This window comes from Poecile atricapillus, chromosome 2 (assembly GCF_030490865.1).
Source record: "Poecile atricapillus isolate bPoeAtr1 chromosome 2, bPoeAtr1.hap1, whole genome shotgun sequence".
Taxonomy (NCBI): domain Eukaryota; kingdom Metazoa; phylum Chordata; class Aves; order Passeriformes; family Paridae; genus Poecile; species Poecile atricapillus.
This window is the reverse complement of record NC_081250.1, coordinates 35354804-35376444: the sequence shown is the minus strand read 5'-3', so window position 1 is coordinate 35376444 and position 21641 is coordinate 35354804. Positions and strand designations below refer to the sequence as shown.

General features: G+C 37.2%; 1 protein-coding gene across 2 annotated transcripts; it reads left to right on the top strand.

Moving 5' to 3' along the window:
• Positions 1-10: 10 nt before the first annotated feature.
• HACL1 (2-hydroxyacyl-CoA lyase 1) lies at positions 11-21373 on the top strand. Of its 2 annotated transcripts, XM_058831531.1 has the most exons (18): positions 38-156; positions 756-846; positions 1145-1249; positions 4863-4903; positions 5392-5472; positions 8136-8208; positions 8723-8800; positions 9850-9944; positions 10330-10442; positions 12072-12207; positions 13340-13445; positions 14833-14916; positions 15210-15311; positions 16338-16492; positions 17633-17791; positions 18068-18175; positions 18818-19004; positions 19417-21373. In XM_058831531.1, exons 3-18 carry the CDS (start codon positions 1157-1159, stop codon positions 19447-19449), a joined length of 1644 nt encoding a protein of 547 aa, XP_058687514.1. In that variant the 5' UTR covers positions 38-156; positions 756-846; positions 1145-1156; the 3' UTR covers positions 19450-21373. The 2 variants fall into 2 exon arrangements, with proteins under 2 accessions (XP_058687513.1, XP_058687514.1); XM_058831530.1 differs by lacking the exon at positions 756-846 and having other exon boundaries at positions 11-156.
• Positions 21374-21641: the final 268 nt, after the last annotated feature.

Genomic DNA, 21641 nt, shown 5'->3' with positions numbered 1-21641 from the left:
CCTCCGCAGTCTGATTGGCCGAGCCGCCTGTCAGTCACTGCCCGCGCCCTTCGCCCGGGGCGCCGGGACGACCCGTTCGAGTCGGTCAGCGGGGCCGACATGGAGGGCGAGTCGGTCAGCGGGGCGCAGCTCATCGCCCAGGCCCTCAGGGCGCAAGTAAGAGCGCAGGGGACCCGCGGGCAGGGACAGCCTGCAGCGACTGAGAGTGCGCGGCTGGACCCAGCCCGACCGGCGCTGCCGCTCTCCCGGGGCCAGACGGAAAGGGCTCACCGCACCGCTTTGTGGGAGGGAATGAGAGGAAGGGAGGGAGGTTCCACCGCACAGCCCCGGGAGCGGCCCGGCCCCGGTGCCGCCGTGAGCTGCTGACCCCAGGACGGCGTTCCCCAGGCTGACACTGATTCCCTTCTGGAGAGAGCCTGCCCCCTCCCCGAGGCTGCCCCATTCCCGAGCTCAGCCGATCCCCCCGTTACCACCAGGCAGTGCCGAGCAGTGTCTGCGGCTCTCCCCGTGACAGCTGGATGTGCCTCCCGCGCCTCCTTCACAGTGACCAGCACCCCGTGTTGTCCCTCAACTCGAGATGCTGCAGGCCTGGCACGGGTCCTGGGAGAAGGCTTTGCGTGTGGCCTGTGAAACATAGAAAAGTAGTTCAGTTGTAATCCAGATAAGCGTAGTCTTCTTTATCTCTGTGTTTCTGTGGGCACGATACTTTTCCAACCATTTTTGGGGGGCTTTTTGTCGTTAATTTTCTGTGAAAGTGTGAAAACACAAGGTACCATGAGGCATTTTCAGAGTAGAGGAAGCTGACATACTGAGAATCAGGAAAGCGATGTAGCAGACACGGCACAGGTAAGAATTGCTCAGGAGAAAGCGCTAAATGCACATTGACTGAGGCGCTGAGCCATTGTCCCACTGCTTGTAGACTCCCAAAATCCAGGGCTTTCACAACCACAGAGGGCTGAGCGGCAAACACCAGCTGATGCCAGCTCTGTTTCCACAGTGACCTGTGAGCTTCTCCGTGACTATATATGTTAGACCTTAGTTTTAGACTGCCTGTGTAGTTAGCATGTCTGTGTTTGGCATGTGCTTATTAAAGCTGTCTTTTGGGAGAAAACAGTCTGACTTTTCCCAACATTTTTCTTTATAGAATATTGAATACATGTTTGGCATTGTTGGTATTCCAGTCACTGAAATCGCAGTTGCAGCCCAGGCGGTTGGAATAAAATATGTGGGAATGAGAAATGAACAAGCTGTAAGTATACATCTGTAGTGAGACCAACCCTTTCCTTAACTGTTTTACAGTGGAAAAAAACACAGTTTAAGTTTTCCTGAAAGAATGTGGTCTCTGAATTTTCCTTTAAAGAACTTACACAGGAGCAGACACTGCTATTTTGGAATCATGGAGAACATTGGTGCATTGAGTTGAGTGTTTCTTTGCACCCTTCTTTCCTCACTTCCCTTTTGAAGTGGTCCCTCCACTTCTGTTAAGGGAATTGCATCTTCTTTCATTTAAAATGCCGTTCTCCAATAAGGGAGCAAGGATAGGGGAAAAAAAAATAATTTAAAGACAGAATATGATAGAGAAGAAACAAATTATCAAAGTTATCTCCTTCAAGTGATATATTGTCAGATATCTACCAGGTTTTGAGATGCTCATCCAGGGCTTTTTGTTTTTCTGTAGCCTTCTACACACTTTCCAATATTATCATTCTCACTCTAGTTGATATTTTAGTTCTTTTTAGGACTTTATTACCTACTTCTTTACTTTTTTCCCAATCTCTGTGGCGTTCTTAAGTGCCCAAAGAGGAAAATTTTCCTGTTGATTGATAAACTTGCTCTGACAATTTAAGGAATTATAGATTTTTTTTCCTTAACTATGTTTTAAAAGCTCACAGAACAGCAAACTATAGAAAATAATGCTTCCAAGTGCTCAAAAATCAACCATGAACTTAGACTCTCTTATTTATGTCTGTTTCAACTTTATTGTGTAGGTGTCAGAAATTAAGAGCCAGGCTCCTCAGCATTTGGGTGTTATGCTGCTGTTTCTGCATCTGTTTGGTTTCCCACAGTAGTAACTCTTTAATCTCAGTAGTTTCTTGGGTGGTCCGAGGTTGAAGATAATAACCTCGGATTTATATGTCACTTTCAAGGGTTGCTGCACAAGATGGGGAGCTGGCTGATAGCTGCTGAACTGGTGGTAGAGGGACCAGCAGCTTTCCATACCTGATCTATAGCAGTTGCCAGTTTTCCTTAATTTATGTTGCTAATAACCTTTTGGATTGTCCCAGCCCTCAACAAAGTATTGTTACAGTAGTTCTCCTAAATCAGGTGGTTGTGAGATCCTTACACTCTTATATTGGAGTATGAGAATTCAGAGGAATGCATGTCTCTATGGAAAATCTGTAACATATGAGAGAGGCAAATATATACAAACATGTTTAAAAGGTGTATTTGAGTCTTTGAAGAACTGGGAATTCGGCACAATCTTTATGTTCGAGTAGGCCTTTTAGGAAATCTTCTAGTTTTTGCTGTGATTACTAACATTATTAAAATTAATTTCCTCATGTGTGTCTGTAATTATCAGAGAAAATTGCTTTGCACTGCCTAATGAGATGCTGTTCTATTTATTACTCTTTACTAGATGAGTGAGACAAAAAACATTCTACTGATAAATGATGAGTTGCTTTTGCTTAATGGAATAAAAATAGCACAAAGACTGGTTTTAATGTCAAAATATCAGGATTTCTCTTCTTTGGGGTGTCAAAAAGGATGAATGAAGCTGCATCTTGTAGTGAGTTTTTGTTTGTTCTTTATCCTCAGTGAATAACAGAGCAATTTCTTGGCAAAGTTATATATAGTTTATTCAAGATATACTCAATATATACATGTCATGGTTTTAAATGTCTCAGTTGTGTGGTCTGGCTGTGGGGGATATGTGTACAGCTGCCTCCTTTATTGGTGAAAGCAGCTGTATATGATACATGGAAAATTGAGGGATTTTTCTCCAGGGATTGAGTGTCTACCTCATTTCTAGGCCAGATGTAGCAAAAGGATTTCCCTGTAAAAGTGGTAAAATTTTGATTACTAGTGTTCATAGGAAATAGGGCCCATAAACAAGTTAAAACGCAATAAAATCTCATGATGATGCAATAATCAAGCAATGTAGTTTTTAGTTGGCATCCTTATGTTATTCTGCCCAGGATGGTGGTGGAGTCACCGTCCCTGGAGGTGTTAAAAATGTCTGGACATGTCCCTGAGTGCCATGCTGTTAAAAAATGACTGGACATGTCACTGAGCACCATGGTCCAGTTGACAAGATGTGATTGGTTAAAGGTTGGACTTTGTGGATATGGAGGTCTTTTCCAACCTTAATGATTCTGTGAAAAGCTTATAAAACTGCAGACTATTATATTCTAACATCTATTCTGTTGCAGAAGAGAAACACCTAATGAAAGCATGAAGCTAGAAGTAGCACTACCGATACCCATAAGCCAGTCTCCTGTGGCCTGTAACATGGCATAAGTTTGCCAGAAGCAATTCGTCTGCATCCATATGCCCTTTGAACAGTGAAAACTGTGTTGCAACTTCACAGGGGCGTGCATTTTGTGTATCTGTCCTGGGGTAATTAGATTGCTGCAATTGTTTAGAAGACTGATAACCCAGATCTAAACTTCAAAACCCCCTTTCCTATATGGTTATTTGTTAACAACACACATTGTTTATGTTAGTTCTTAATCTTTAATAATAATTATCACTACATATTCAAAGCAATCTCTTGATATTTGTATTCCTAGTTAGTTGTGAGCATACAATATGCTGGGGTTGGTGCAGCTGTCAAGGGAATCAGGCTTGAGAACCCTTTAATAATGGCAGCTGGAACCAAAAATGGGCACCTTATCACCAGAATACTCAAGTATAACCAAAATCAAATCTCCACTCCATTTAAAAATGAAAGAGCCAGGTTCTAAGGCCAGAAGCTTACTTTAAAAAATTACAAAATATTGCAAAATTAGTTGGTTTTTTTTGTCCATTATATGTTAGAACTTGCTGATTTCAAGACAGGAGTATGAAAATATGAGAGAGTGGGCAATGTCACATGTTAATTCTTGAGTTCTGTTGTCACCTGTAAACTTCTTGATCACATACTGTCTTTTTACCGGGTGAAATTTACATCCAAATGCTTAATATCACTATACGGTTAGCTTAAAAACATACTCTGCAATAACACTGCTGATGAGCTATGCCAACGCATGTTGTAGATGTTACTTTTGTGATTTTTATTCAAAACACAACTTCTCTTTAAATGTGTGGTACTGGAGTGAGAAGTCTTTCAGCAGCTCAGCTTGTAAAAGACAATCCCACATAATCTAATTATTCTCTCCAATGTGAAATTTCAACCTTTTGCTTGGTTTCTGAATATACAGAATATATTTCAGTATTTCTGAAATACAATTCAGAATGACTGCATTCTTGCTTGTTGTCTTTCTCTTGCAAGCCCCTCTTCCATGTTCATCCAGAAGGCAGTGGAAAGCAGAAGTTTCATGTTTTGTTCTGGTTTCAGTTGGGTTTTTTAATCTGGTTGATTTCAAATCCCAAATAATCCTAATGTAATATCTTGAAACAACAGGAGCCTGAAATGTGGAGAGAAGTAGAGAAGAGTGGAGACTTTTCACATTAGTCCTCATGGACCCATCTTATAATGGAAACAACAAAATGGAACTTTTACTTATATTTAAGCTCTTATAGTCAGGAAAGAATCTGAACCTGCTTATTTTCAGTATTTTTGTTGAAAGTTATGTACAAAATATCATTAAATGTATACATAATAATAACAACAGTATCACTAACTACAATATTTTCAACAGGCCTGTTATGCTGCATCTGCTGTTGGATATTTGACTGGCAGGTATGTAAAGACTGCAAAGCTGTTAAGAAATGCTTACTAGTTATGAATTGCCATTTTTTATCTAGCACCTAATAACAAGTGTCTCTGCCTGAATTAAATTTCAGTAAAATTTGTGTTGAATCAGATGCACTTCCAGCGTGAGCTTTCTTCATTGGTAGCTGCAGATAAAGTGCAGTTGAGAAAACTGCAAACATGATTGCATGTAAGTGTTGGATGGTGGAGCAGATGTGATACAAGAAGTCAGGAGCTGTGTTAGGATAAGCCTGTGTATATTGCCTACCTCTGTGTGGGTGGCACATAAATTTTCACTTGCCTTTAGTTGTTCATACAAATTCCTAGCTCTTCATGAGTTTTGGTGACATGACTAAAAATTTAATAGTCTCTATTTTAGCACCTAACTAATTTTTGTTGATTATTTATTTGGTGTTCTCTGTGCTCACTTTCCTTTTCTCTCTTCCTCTTTTTTTCTTTTTGTATTTTCTGTGTAGACCAGGAGTATGTCTTGTAGTGTCCGGTCCAGGTGTCTTACACACCCTTGGTGGGATGGCAAATGCAACCATTAATTGCTGGTAATTGAATTGCATTTTCCCTTTAAAATTACAATAATTGTGTGTTGTTACTTGTTTTAGATGTTGAGCTCCATGGTATTTAGTATTTTAATATTTTTTCCCCTTTCATGTGGATAACCAGAAAGGAATTCTTCCTTTATCAACATTAAAATTAATTTTGTTACATTTTTTGTATTCTTATGGATAAAATTCTTGGTTTTGTCCTATCCCATTGTGCGTATTTAGAAAAATCTATCTGTACATCTGGTTGTATGGATGTATTTGAAAATGAAGTCAGTATTAGCCTGTAATGCTTTCATGATCATGGAGATCACCCTAAACGTGTTTCCTAAATTTAAATTCATACTGCCTTTGAATTACTGTATTTCATACGTGAATAAATTGACAACTGCATTGTTAAAATCCCTATTTCCTCCCCACACATTTAGAGTAGTAATTAAGTATTGAATTAAATGATGTGTAGAGAGAAAGTATTTACTTCTAAAAGCCTTGACTGAGATGTGCCAGCTTTGTCTGGTGTGCCACTGAAAGCTGTTCAGAAAGCTGTACCCAGGTATTTTGGGAAGAAACTGTAGCAATACCGAGCAGATGTGTGCACAGAACAGAATGGGATTCAGAGCAGTGTGATCAGGAACACTGAATTAGCAGTGGCTGATGGATGAGGGAAGTTTGGTAATGGGAACGTTAACAGATCAAGTCTGACTTTTGAAAAAGGCCCTCTAGTGTTCAAATTCTTTTTTTTAAAAAATGAGTTGCTGACTAAAGTTTTGCTGTCACTACTTGACCTTCAACTAAAAAAGGAAGATTATATTAAAACCTTGCTTTTGAACAGTCAGGAGTTTGGTTTGAAGAAGGAACTATAAATGTAATTTACTTACGGATTTGCAGGATACATTTTTGAGGGTAAACTGCATTTTTTAGAGTAAAACATTGTGATACATCATGATGAAAATTACCTTCCATGCTGCTGCCTCCTGTCCTGTCTCATTCTGAGCAAGATTTTGTACCTCAGTCTGACTATGACAATAAACTCAAAAGACAAGTGTGTGATAGTTGGTAAAAGTTGGAGTAAACACAAGCATGCTGAAGTACCATGCTCTTTCCCTGAAATGCAGGTAAATTTTTTTTCAGTTTACTCAAGTTTTTCTCTTGCAAATCCATAAAACTTACCATTAGTTTATTATAGTCAAGTGTTCTTTTTGCCTCACTGATGTTTTTGCCTTGCTTTATAAGCACTGCTCTTCAAAATGTCTACAATATTGTGACAGTAGTACAATGATTTCCTTGAGGGAAAAACTTCTTTCTAGTTAGAATTACTTAAAACTTCAAGGACAGAACTAAATCTTTTCGAGATATAACTATTGGAGTTGGTTTTCTAAATAGTAGATCAGGTTTGTAATTGTATTTCATTGTTGGGAAGTAGTAGTTGCTTATTCATTAAAATATTTAAATAAATTTGGAAAAGGCAAGTGAGAGGAACATAGGGTTTGTCACTGTCAAGCAGTCTTGGATAGTAATAATCATTTTGCTGAGGGGAGAGAATAAGCAGAATAAAATGTGTAGAGCAGTCACCAAGTGCATTTTTCCATAACAATTTTTCATAGAGGTAAGATACAGCCTGAAGTTCTCATTTCACTGTGCCAGGGGATTCAAACTGAGATTTTTGATTTATGGCAGAGAAATGGCCTGGTTATGAAGCTTGGATCTAGATACACATATCCCCAAGTCTTGTGGGTGATTAAATTTAGGGTTATGCATGAAACATGCTGCAAATGTTTCCGCTTGATACATTGTACAGATAAATGCAGTCAAAGGAAAGAATATCTGAAGAGAAATTGTTTAAAAAAAAAAGCTGAGAAAACTATTGACCCAATATTTCAATATAGTGCAGATGAATAAGGAGATCAATAAAACAACTTTCTTTGACTCGGCAGTTAGAATTTCAAGGAGTTTGACCTACAATTTGAATAAAAGTCAGGTTTTCATTCACTGTAGGAAAATTACTTATTATATTTTGTGGAAATTACAATAAAAATGTGCTCCTGTGGAATATATAACCCTCATTGTAAAGTAATACTGCCTTCCTCACATAGATGTGAACTAATTTAAGTTCAGGACTGCTTGCAGGCATGTTAATTTTTTGTTGGTTTGGAGGTTTTTTTACTAAAAACAAAATGCAGGGAGTTGTTCTCTCAGCCAGCTAACTTCTGTGTTCCAAATTGTATGCAAAGAAAACATAATATTTTTGAAAATTTGTATCCTAGCTTGTTTCTTAGTTCTAGTGCTTGTTCATACTACCCTTTATAAACACAGGTCTTAATACTTTTTAGACCAGTCAATACTTCTTGACTTCTTATTAAGTGTTGTCATTCCTTCTAACCACTATGTCACCCATATTATCAAACTTGAATGAAAATTGCCTGCAGTGAGATTTGGTTTTAGAACTTCTGTGATGCCAGTCACTTAATATGGCCCAATTGTCCCAAAACTGGTGACCCAAACGCTGCTGGGAAGGCTACTGTCTGACACTCTGATATTTGGAATCCATTTCTGTATTCTGTATCTATTTTTGTAGAGTTCTATGGATGCTATATACATATATATATAGATATATATATATACTTACGGGGGTTTTTTGTATGTTTTTTAATATACTTTTTTAGGCCTTTGATTGTTATTGGAGGTTCTTCTGACAGAAATCAGGAAACCATGGGAGCTTTCCAAGAATTCCCACAGGTACACACACATATAATTTTCTACAGAAAGGTTTCAGTTAAATAATTCTTGTTACTTCATTATTGTAGGAAAAGCAATCCCAAACACTACCATTTCCTAACAGATCTTATAATGCTGTTGATTTGCTCCATCTACTGGTTTAAAATTGATATTGTGTGAATCCATCAGATTGCCTGGAATGTCTTTGTCCCTACTCATATTGGAATTCATAGTCTGTTTTAGGTTTTCAGCTAGCTAAATAAATAACCTTTGTTTGTTCTGAGATGGACAAAAGCAAAATGTCCAAGAAAATAAACCAGTTTATGGGTGAGGAAAAAAAAAAAGCCAAAATACTTAAGTACTCAGAGGAATGAGTATGGTTTTGACTGTTTTCATCAGCTGCTACTGCATTTTTCTATGGGGAAGCTTATTGCTTTTCATCTGTCATTTCTTTTATTCTTTTCATGTTGAAATGAGAAGGAAATGAGCAAATCACTTGGCTAAATCAATATAATGGTTATTTGCCTTTATTCAGGTTGAAGCTGGCAGGCTGTACAACAAACTCTCTGTCCGCCCAAGCAGCCTGGAAGTTATTCCTGCTGTTGTTGAAAAGGTATGAAAAAATACAAAATTAACAACAGAACATCAGGCAACTGTCTCCTGTTTAAGTTTTGAGGGTTTTTCTTGTATAGTTGTTGCTCTAAGTAATTTGCTCTGGCAGATAGGAGGTGATGGTTGATTGGGTAAATTAACAACTGGGGAGGTTCTGCCTTATGAACTGTGCCATGGAATAGGCTAGAAATAGATCCTAGTCCAGTCTGGTGCTTACTGATCCCAGTAAGCAGTACTGGGTGGTGGTTTTTGTTAGCTTCAGAGAGAGCTGGAAAATTTTTATGAAAGAAATGCTTTTAGGGAGAGATGCAATAATTAGAAATGTAATGCTTCAGCTGTTTTACCACTGTCATGTGAAGGAGATTTGGAGGGGGCAGTGGAGATGGTTGTGTCTGGGGTTTGAGTTTAGTTTTCACTTTGGGGTTTTTTTTGAGAGTGAGAGAAAACACATCCTTATCTTAGTGCTTCAGAGAGGATTAGAGAAGTCTCTTGGTACTGCTCTAGCAGCCCTTCAGCCACGTCAGCCTAAATTCTGCATAAGTCACACTGTTCCCAGAAGTGCAAATTCAGCAGAGCATCTACCTGCAATAGAAGAGCTGGGATCAAAAGTAATAGAACATGGAGGAATTGATTATCTTGGTTTTACTCTGTTTGTGCTACTTTAAGTAGAATTCAGCATGAATGTTTAATTTTGTATCTCCAAACACAGCAGATGATAATGCAGTTGTCTCATTGCAAATTAAACAAAGAATTGAGAGTCTAATGCTGTACATCAAATTGAGAGTTTAATACTGTATGTCTGCTGAAAGGCTTCAGCTGATATATAAGAGAAAGTATAAATAGCTGTCAGAACTTTATTTTTTTGGTGTAAATCAATCCATGGAAGCTTCCACTGTGATCAGTAAGCAAAATGTAGCTGTGCACTTTCTCTGCAGAAGAGAACTCTAGAGAAGAGTTTTCTTTCTTTTTTGAATGCAAATATTTTTTTAATGTAAATATTTTTAAAATCCTGTCAAACAATAATTAAAACTGTGATTGTATGTTTCCCAGGCTGTAAGAACCAGTATGTATGGTCGTCCAGGTTCCTGCTATATTGACATACCTGGGGATTTTGTGAATCTTCAGGTGAATAAGAGCTCCGTCAAGTGCGTAAAGATTGCGTTCATTATTTTTCAAATCACTGAACGAAAGAAAATTTATTTATCGGTTAATTTCATATTTTATTTTCATAAAACAAGAAATTCAAGCCTCTGAATGTAACATTCCATCATAACATGATGCAGATTACAGTTTTTAATGAAATGTGCAAAAAATAATGAGTTAACATGATAATATAATGATATCACTGTAAATCCCTGCAACAACACTACCTACAAGATTAAAGAAACTTCAAAGCCTGTTTTGAAAAGAATATTTCCTGTTCTAATAAATGCTGTAACATGCAGTTTTATGCTAAACAATAGGTTTTGTCTTTCAGCATTTCTTGTTTAGAATTTTTTAATGAGCCTCATTTGTTTTGCTTGGCTCCAGGTACATGGAATGCTGCCTGCCACCTCCCATCAGCATGGCTGACCACTCTGCTGTATCCAAAGCAGCCTCTGTCATTGCTCTTTCCAAGCAGCCTCTGCTCATCATTGGCAAAGGTAGAATGCTTTGATGTAGCTTTGAACTGTGCACGTTCAGGACAAAAGCAGTGATTGCTTTTCCCCAGAAGTGTTACCCATCTTCTTTTTATCCAGACAAACCAACCAACCAGTAGTACAAACACAGAATTATTTGGAATTTAATATTAAAATCTGCTCTGGTTTTAGAACTTCTTTTTCTGTTCTATAGTGATTTATTTTTCATCTAGTTTAAAGAAAAATCAATTGTTAAAATACAAGTTTGTGTAGAAAAAGATCAGATAACTGTTGTCTTAAATCCTAGAGCCAATACCAAGGGATCGCTTCAGAAATTCGGAACTATTTCAGTTCTATTAAATAAGTTATATTCTCTGTCTGATGCTCTGGCATATATAGCAAGAATCAGAATAAGCAAAGGTGTTTTTTCTGTTGGTTCTTACTGAAAGTGGCTGCCTACCTGCATGGGTATATACAGCAACATAGCAGGTGCTGCTGCTGTTTCTATTTTACAGACTTTTCATTGTACTTTGCCTTTTTAATCAATTCCTGGAGATAGAATATAATTATTCTCTGTGCTGGTTCACTTCTTTTGTGCCTCCTTGTGGAGTGTTAGCCAGTGCAGTGGTGTTTCTGTTGAAGATACAGGTCAGCTAGGAACAGAATTAAAATAACCAGCTCATTTAACTCAGGCTGTTTCATGCAAATGTGGGGAATGATCTCTATCTATGTTTAATTAGGGAGTGCAGTGGTTGAAATGAGATGGATCTTATGATTGATTAGGTAATGAAATTGAAAACAGAAGGTAGGTCAGAAGAGATTATGGGGTTTTTTTTTCTCACTGGCTGGATACACATGAAGAAGAGGGTGTTCTCTGAAAGTAAAAGGTGGAAAACTAAAAAAAAAAAAAAAAAATCTGTGTTTTGTCAATGTCAGCAGCTGAGAATCTACTCAACAAATGTACCTGGTCTTGGTGCTATATATTGTTGTTAGCAGATTTTTTTGAAAGATTTACAAGAGTACATTTGTCAGGATTTAAGACTCACAGATTCAAGCCATTGCACAAGGACCAGTCAGTTATTCCAAGTTCCCTGGGCAAGCTTAGTTCAGCAGCCATGTACTGCTGCAGTGTCACAGGAAATGTGTGCACAAACACATACCTTTGCAAGGACTTGTTCATGTGTCTCTCTTTTCACTAAAGGCTTATAGTAGAGTCTTTGGGCAGGTTGTTATGGAGCATGTGGTACGGCAGCATGCAGGGGGTAGGCAAGAAGTTACATGACACAACATAAAGGTCATCTCATGTCTCTGTCCTATAATGCCAAACTTCACCCACTAAAAAATTGTCATTTTAAATAAACAAGACCTCCTATTTTTCCCTGCTCTACTTCATAAAAATTGATAAAATAGTTCAGCTGAAGTCTTACAAAAAAACCAAGCAAACAAAACTTTTCACAAAAATATATGAAATTTTAAGCACAGATATCTGTGGTTTGACATGTTTTGTTTTGAGTTCTTCAGAATGAAAAATAGCAGGCAGCATTCATAATAGGAAACAGTACTCTTTCTGCCATAATGTAATCAGCTTAATTGAAGTTCAAGCAAATACAGTTGGTTTCTGTAGTATTAACCAGTCTCTTTCATTTCATTCAGGTGCTGCTTATTCACATGCTGAAAACAGCATCAGAAAGCTGGTGGACCTTTGTGGACTGCCTTTTTTGCCTACACCAATGGCAAAAGGAGTAGTTCCTGATAACCATCCAAATTGTGTAGCTGCAGCAAGATCAACGTAAATATAAAGCAAGGCTTCTAATCCTAGCAACCGAGAAACAACTAGGAATTTCAGTGTTCTACAAGATGCCAGGGAAGAGAAAATTCATACCACAAAAATTTTTTCAACCGTGTTTTGCACCTCACTGTAGAGCGCTGAAGATCTTGCTGGGAAGGGGAACAACAGATTTAAGTGGATCACTTTAGAATGCTGACCAGGAAGACACTTTGAGATACATTATATTCTGTAGCTATGAAACCTATGGCAAGTAGATGTGTTAATGTTGCTAGTGTGTGTTTCATAACATAAAACAGAGCTGGCAAACAGTTTTTGTTAAACATTTAACTTTGTGCACTAGACAAATACCTTCTTTTTGTTTTAGCACCTTAAACAGAAGCTTGAACAGCCCATGTTGCAGTTGAAATTCTGCCAGCTGTTGTCTCTGTGTGGTGTTTGCAATACCCTACCACTAAATTGCACTTTATTTACAAAGAAAAATAAGGTATCTCAAACTACACCGAAAGACTACGTTTAAAGTAGTTTTTAACAGGTTTTTTTTGGCTCTTGGCAAAATTCGTGTGAACAGACTCTAAGAACCCCTAATATGTATGAATATGCACAGAGTTGGTTTGCAAATGGACCATTTTTATACCCTGAAAGCAAAATGCTGTCCATTGCTGAGCATCTTAGCTTTATCACTGTTAAGCACACTGCCAGGAAGAATGGAGAATAAAAGAATATACCAAATATTGTCTGCCTATCTGAAAAGTAAATTAATGAGAGACTAAACTGAGAAGCCCACACAATCTTAATTTTGGCACCTGCTGTTGCCAGTGTCACAATAGTGAGTCTTCTGCCTTAACCTTAGCATTATTCTAGCATCTTGTTGGTCTCCTAATGTAGTGATTCCTCTCCTACATATTGTGTAATAGGAAAATAGTAATTAATTTTCTTCTTAAGTTCCTTAGCTCAAGAATGGCTTGGTAATTGGCTGTATAAAAAGATGCAGGGGCTAAGTAAGCAGCTTAGAGGAGGAAAGAGTTATATGTATATTCTGGGGTTTGCTGTGGTGGTTAGGATTGCTTCTAATTTTATAAAGCCTGTTTGATGTGATTCTTTCTTATCTGGGTCTGTCATTTCCCTTTATTAGGGCATTACAGCATGCTGATGTAATCATCTTGCTTGGTGCAAGGTTGAATTGGATTTTGCATTTTGGTCTTCCACCAAGGTATCGACAGGATGTAAAGGTTATTCAGGTAAGCAGGAAAATTATTATCACTTAATGGAAGTCTTCTGTGTTCTAGCATTGCCCAGAGCAATTATTGTAAATTATTTTGGTAATGGATGTCATGTGGCAAGTGATGCCATATGGACAGTGCAGGATAGTGCATATAGTTATGGTCTCCAGAAATACTTATGGTATCTTTAATTATTGTTTTTACTTCCTAATTTTTTTCTAAGAATGCTTACAATATTTTTCCTAGTGTCAAGAGCTTGGTGCTGCTATGTAATGAGGAGGGCGGACACTTCCATGCAGTTGACTAATAGAGGTTTAGACTCACAATACTGTTGTGATCTTTGAAGCACTGAAATTTTTATGATTGAAAGAAGATTCTTTGAAATTGTTGATTCTTTCATACTGGTCTGTTGGCTGAATTTTTCTGACAAATAACTGCTTTCTGATCCTGTCATAATGTAAGAGCTCAGTCACTCAGAAATGAAATAAGAGGAAGAAAGGCTGTTTAACTAATTAATGCATTTGACAATCTGCCAGCTCTTAGAAAGAGAAGTCTTTAAATTGTGTCATTAAAATCTCCTTCCCAAGAGTCTGTGATCAAATAATAGTAGTTGATCCAGCATGTCGGCTGTCCTGCTTACTGACCTAGAACACAGTCTAAAGTTCCAAACTTTGCAATAATATTAATTTTTAAGCTAAATTTTTTAAGATACATGTTAATTCTGCAATTATTATTTTTACAAATAATACATATTTTATGTTTCTTCTTCCTAAAAAATTTAAAGAAAATATTTTCTCATCTCAGGGGTTTTTTTTTCACTATCAGAGATTAGCATTAAAATACTAAGTCAGTGTGTGATAGTCTGTGTGACCTGGTCAAACAAAAAAAAAAAATTATGTAACCTTAGGGGGTTCATGCATCACTGATAGATTTGCTTCAGTAGTTGCCACTTACTTTTAAGTTTCTTCATGCTAACTAAGTTCTTACTGTCAAGTAGCATGTACACAGTTTTCTCAGTGACAAAATCGCTGCTTTGCGTAGACTTTAAGGGTATACCTGAGCCTAGATTTTTAGATGTCATACAGTGTTGTAATAAGGTTCTGCAGTGTCTGCAGGAGCTTGAAAGAAGCAAGCAATCAAGGATATTTAAGAATTTTTAAGTCTTTTTAAGGATATATATGACTTTTTATTAAAATAGATGTGTACCATAGGGTTTTACTTTGTATAAAGGATTTCCTGATGTCATGTCAAGGAAAAGCAAAGGAAGTTACCTGTACAGCCAAAACAAGCCATGAGGACAATGTTAGACATCTATGTATGTTAGGCCATGTTCCTCACTTGAACTGAAAGAAAAAGTTTTCCTTAATATCCTTGAGTTAATGGTTTCCTTTCTTTTGAAATACAGATTGATATTTGTGCAGAAGAGCTGGGGAATAATGTAAGGCCAACTGCAACTTTATTAGGTGACCTAAATGCTGTGACTGAGCAGGTAACGTAATGTCCCGTGTCCTCTGGTTTTGACCTCAATTTCCTCTGATTCATGTGAAGTTGCCAGTTAAAAAGAAAAGAAAAAAAAAACACAACAGTTCAAGGAAAACCATTTTTCAGGCAGTATATTCATGTTGTATATCCCGTCTGTTCTCAAATTACATATTTATAAAAATTCTGATTAATGTTACTGTGATTGTGGTGGGGTCATTCTTGATAATCTTATTATTGATGTTTTTGTTGTCTTTTAAACATATTGAAAGACCCCTCTACAACATTTCGATACTATTCCAGCTCTTAGAAGAATTCAACAAAAGATCATGGAAATACCCTTCTAATTCAGAGTGGTGGCAGAAGCTAAGAGAGAAAATAAAGAACAACATGGAAAGATCGAAGGTAGTGTGACATTAAAGAAATTAAAAGGTTTTTTGCTGTAACAGGCACTGATGCATTGTCAGTTTTGGTACTGGTCTATATCCAACCTCCTCAATTATTTCTCATTTAAGACACCCAGACTTTGAAGATTTGTACCATTCTGCTACAGGCTTACTCTTCTTTTGCTTAGGAACTGTAAGCATTATAGGTTAAGTATGCTGTGATTTTGTGTAAATTCAAACTATGTAGAAATCATTACACTTTGGGATTGGATTCTTAAAGTCATTAGTGGAAGACCACAGCCAGAGCTGCTGTATTATGGGCAGTGACTTGTAAGCAACGGACAGATAATCCAAGTATTCCAAGTGGAAGCTGGTTTAGGTGAAGACGCATTTTTAGCTTTCTTCTAATTGTAATCATTGTTGGCAGTGCTGGTCTAGGTTTAATCTATGTTAAAAGCAAGTAGCTGTTAAGACCAAGAGAACACAGATGCTTGGTATAGACCTATATATAGATATCAACAGATATGTATTTATAAAGTATATATATATAATGTGTGTGTATATGTTATATATATATATATTAGATAGATAGATAGGTATAGATATACATAGATGTTATATACCTAACTTTATGTAACTCATTTTTCTGCAACTTCAGATGCATGTTCCTGAGACTGGGATTTAAATTCATTCTAGCAGATTGCTCTTTTGAATTACCTCCCAGCACATAGATGACAGCTCAGATAGGGTTGTCAATAGTCCTACCCAGGTGCAGCAAAATTTCATGTGCCTCTTGGGTTAAACTGAGTTTTAATAGCTTCTGCTAATGATAGGCCATTGAAGGGTTGCTGAGCTTGTTGAGCCTCTGATAAATATGTTGTGTCACCAGAACAGATACAGGAGTGACCTTGATGTGTGGGGAAAAGCAAATGCTCCAGCTTTACCTAGCAGAGTGTATTTTTATTTCCATCATTATTATTTATGTGTCTCTGTTTTTCACCTTAAATTCTATTCAGGGGAGTTACTAATATATTTTCTTTTTAAGGCATTAGCATTACAGAAATCTCTGCCTATGAATTATTATACAGTCTTTCATCACATCAGAGAACTGATACCCAAGGACTGCATTTTAGTAAGCGAGGGAGCAAACACCATGGACATTGGACGAACTATGCTTCCAAATTTCTATCCCCGTCAAAGGTGTGATATCTTTTGTTCTGACTCAGCAGGCTACATTTCTGCATAAATGTTTTCATTTAGCTAAGAAGTATAATGGTCTGGAAAACAGAAGTATAATATGTTGAGAGAGGGATTAAGGAAAGTTCTCCACTCATACTGATGTCCTGTCATAGATTTTAACAATCCTCTGCGTGCTCTGCAGCAGAATGATGATAGTTGCTCTCTCTCTTGTGGAAAGTGAGTGATGAGCATTGTGTTCAATTCCCTGACCTAGATGCTTGTTTCGGTGTTCAGAGTCTGTGGTAAATATCGATGAAAAATAAAAACAATCATTGGGATTCTCATGTTGAAAAGAATTCATGAAGAGTTTTTCTCTGGAACACTTCAAAATGGGGAGAACTTGAAAATTGGATTGTATGTTGGGCGTGCTTGCTTGTAAACCTGCATGCCTAAGATGTGGGTACTCCAGATATTGCTTTGTGAACAAAACAACCAAGAAAACCCATGTACTTCAAGTGGAGTTGGGGAAAGAGTGTGCATTTTCCCCTCTTATTTAAAATAAGGACACAGTCATGTTACTGGTTGTCCCTTCAGACTGCACTGCACATATCTGAAAGCAAATTTGAGCATTTAACCCTAGAATAATCTAGTGCTTTATGTACTTTTATATCCATTATGTGCTTCTGATTGAAATGATCTAACTAAATTATAGCTTTCAATTTGATTTCAAATGGTTGAACAGAAGACTAAAATTTGAACAGCAGTATTTAATCAATGGCTTTCAGACTAATAGTTATATTTTCAAGGAATTAAATATAGAAATATTTCATGTTGTCTGTCTCTACAGTAATTGAATGTTTTTGAAATACTGTTACTATGCAAGCTAAAAGCATATGAGAATAATTTTTTACTGTAGCACTAGTGTACAAGAGTTCCTCATTTTAATTTGAGTTCCAGTATGTTTATATCACTTAAAACATTTGCTGTTTTATCAAATGTTTGGCTGAATATAATGATCACTACATGTGGTATCTATACCAATTGTTTATAAAACAGTGTTTGAATATTATATGGCAAAGTATTAGAAGTAAAAGGCACCATGGGTTAATTGAAGAGATTGAATAGAAATAAAGGCATAGTAATTCTGTATTCTCCCTTTAGGCTTGATGCAGGTACTTTTGGAACCATGGGAGTGGGGCTGGGTTTTGCCATAGCAGCTGCAATGGTAGCCAGAGACCACACACCTGGAAGGCGAGTTGTCTGCATAGAAGGGGATAGTGCTTTCGGATTTTCTGGAATGGAGGTGGAGACTATCTGCAGGTAACTGCTTTTCTTGGCTCAAGAAGATGCTCTTCAGGGTCACTTTAACTAGAAGCCTTTAGCTGCTTGTAGGTGGGGTAAAACAAAAAACACATAAAAACAAGCCAAAATGCATACATGCTCATTTTTTATGTTGTGATGTAGTGCTTTACCAGCTATGATTAAATCATAATTCAGGTGGAAGTAGTTTTTTTCCTTATAAGGAAAATTACACTCTTAACATCTTACAGAAGGGGGCAAGTATTTCAGAATTCTTCCAAATGTGTCTTTTTATAGATACAACTTGCCAATCCTGATTATTGTCGTAAACAACAATGGGATTTACACTGGTTTGGATGCAAAATCCTGGGAGGAGATGTTAAAGTTTGGTGACCCTGCTACATGGTAAGCATCTTCAAAGTATGTCTTGTTAACCATGGAGGAAGTGACCAAAATGGTAATTCTCTTAATTTTTAATGTTTTATGATCTCTATTAAAATTACTTTTATAAAATCAATTTAGTCCTGGGCTGAGTTCATGTAAGTAAGAACCAGTTACCTAAAGCAAACAGCCAACCTAATTCCAGCCTACTGTTTGCACAACAGTGCAGCAGAGAGATGATTCTCTGTTAGTTTTCTCAGGTTCCTGCAGCAGTTCAGCCAACACAGTACAAAGTTCATAGTGGACTAACTTTCAAAATCCTGATACTCTCCAAAATTGTCTGAGACTTGAGTTCTGAGTTTACACAGGACATCTGCTTCTGAACTGAGATCTCTGTATGAAGAGAGCTAGGCAAAAGCTTTGCTGAGGAATGTCTCCACAAGATAAAAATGAGTGTGGTACCCTATAAGCACATCTTACAGGAACCATAGTTCTTTCTGTAGTTTTACAGGTGATACAGGAACCATAGTTCTTTCAGCCCAGAAGAGTTCATCAGGCCAGCACAATAATCATCTTGCACTTTAAAGTTGGTGCTGAAGTAATTAAATTAGTCAGCCTGGCAATTTTCCTGTGCCATTAATCATCATGTTTTCCATTCTGTTACAGTGTACCTCCTGTTTCTCTCCTGCCAAATGCACACTATGAGAAAATTATGTCTGCCTTTGGAGGTAAAGGATACTTTGTTAAAACACCAGAAGAATTGCAGAATGCTCTGAAAGCGAGTGTGACTGACAAGCAGACACCGTCTCTTATAAATGTAATGATTGATCCACAGTCTGAGAGAAAGAAACAGGTATGTATGTGTTTTCCTTTGCTTTTCTGCAAGCTTCATGGTGGTGAGCTTCTGGAAACCTTAGGGACTATCACTTAAACCTCAGAGGAGGCAGACATGGTTGCAAGGCAGAAAGATAGTTCTTAGATTTGGGAGATGGAGAAAACAGGTCCTTTTACACCATGCCAACTGCTTTCCTTGCTATCTGCTTGGTTGGGTTTTTCCCCCACTGGCTGTTATTAACATATAGTGTCCTTAGTGACTGTTTGCAGAATTTAAGGTTATTCCTTTTCATTCTAGACCAAAGAAGATGAAACATTTCTGAGCAGTCTTTATATCCTGTGGATTGCCTCTGGTAGTTAACTGTTCCTCTTACTGTTTGCCCATTCTGATGTGGTTTTTATTCTGTGTTGGTTTGTTTTTTTGCTTCCAGGAATTTCCCTGGCTGACTCGTTCTAACCTGTAGTAGAAGAGGAAGATGATGATGGTGCAAGGCAGCACGTTAAACAAAACTGAATTGTTTTCTGGAAGTGGAAGTGATACAACTGTATTTTGCATAGACTTTGGAACAAAGTGGGATTTTAGAACTGCTGTTAAAGGAATCTTTAAATGCTGAAATTAGGTAATTGTAAAATGAGAAAGACACATACAAACGTATACCAGGCCTTCAAGCAGATTATACACACACTGATGATAAAATTATATGCTTTTTCTTTTACTCAGAGTAATACCCATTATTTGTGAATTTAAATCTTCAACATTCTGGATGAGCAGAATAAGGTGAGGGTTTTATGCTGCCTGAAACATAGAAGTGTTTGACAGTCTGCAGTTATAGTAACTTGATTTTTAACCAAACACACCACCATTCTACTTGTTAAAAACTTTGTCCTCTAAGGACCAAAGCAAAGTTCGTCCTTTTCGAATTATTCGTGTTGTGAATAATTCCTGATTGGCCTCATTATGCATCAAAGCCTGTTGCATTGGTAGTAGCTTCCTAATTTTACAGACTGATTTTTCAGCTTCTTCTGAATGTAGAAGTAGTGTATTAAAAATGCAGACTTACTCAAGGGCTAAGCTTCTGTCTACCAAATTTGATTTTACTAACTGGAACTTATGGTGATTATAGGAAAAGAAAATCCTGGATTTTTGTTTGAAGCTTAGCTCTTCACAGACACCACCATGTGTGTAGGCTGAAAATGTGGCCATATTTATTTGTGAGATTTCCAGTATTAATAGATTGTAAATGTTTATAATCAGAAGCATTTTAAATAAAACATTACCACCACCATCACCAAAATATCAACAGTGACACCAACAAAAAGACCACAAAAAAACCCAAATGAAAACAAAATTTTAAAAAATTCCTCAGCAGAGCAACAACAATAAAAACTATTAGATTGGAGCATAATGTTCATTTTGGCTAGCATCACAAAGCAATCACCAGTGTTTGTGCTATGGCTAGCTAATTGTACAACAAAGGTTCTTGGTGTAACTGTATAGAAACCTAGAGAAAACCTTCCATCTGCATTGTGATGCACAGGTAACATTTAAAGCAGATATTTGCCCTGCCTGGCGTTCTGTCTGCTGTGTTTTCATTTGTTGCTGTATCTGACAATCAATCTGACTTAGAGTTCAGACTTTAAAAATGAAGTAGCTCTTTGTCTATGTTTGTGCCATGACCTACAGCAGCTACTATGCAGGGTACTTTAAACAGATTACTTTGTATTTACATCTGTTGTTAAAGGCACAGGTTCTTGGTTGTTACATGCACAAAAGGAAATATTCTGTCTCTAATTAGGGTTCTGCTTGCTTTATTTTCTGTTATTCCATTGTCAGTAAGTGTCAGTTATCCAGTGTAAGGCACTTGATGACCTAAGGAGAGAAAAGACTGGGCTGGCAGGGGATTGTGGCCTACAGTTGGGTTTGTTGCCAAAGGTTTGGCTTACTGGGTGTGGCACTTTAGTTTGGGTCTGGCCCAAGGCCATGGGTTACTGATGGGCAGAAGAGTGTAGAAATGTCTCTTCACACTAGTACAGGGAGATAACATCTGAAAGAAATCATGTCTAAAATAATCTGAAAAGCAAAAGGATAAAATCCTAGAGTGGATACAGCTCACAAAAAAAATTACGGCTGCTGAGTTGCTGTGTCCTCTAGAGTACTCTGCAAGGAAGGTGGAACAGTGTTGAATCTTGAATCTTGTTTCATTCTTCTCATCTCACAAATTAATTTTGGTATGTTTCAGGGATTAAACACAATCTGTTATGATGGTGTAAAATATCTCTAAGAGTTAATGCTGGAACTGACCACAGAGGAGATAATTTGCATTGGATAAGCAAATGTAGAAATTACTGGTTTATACTTGAAATTAATAAAAAGTTATTTTCATGCTATTTCTTCTTTAATGAGAGTATTTGAATTATGTCAGCATTTTGTGTCAGCTGTTGGAAATTGAGTTACATTTGATTTCCTAAAATGTTGTTGAATAACTACAATAACATGCACAGTTTATTTTAATAAGTCGAGATGTGGAAAACGGAAAGCAAAGAATTTGAAACTGTGGGGAGGTGATAACATAATTGATAACATCAGTTTGGATTTCATTAAGCTTTAAAAAAGCTTAAGAAAGAATTAACACTGCATTTCTTTCTGCTTTAAAAC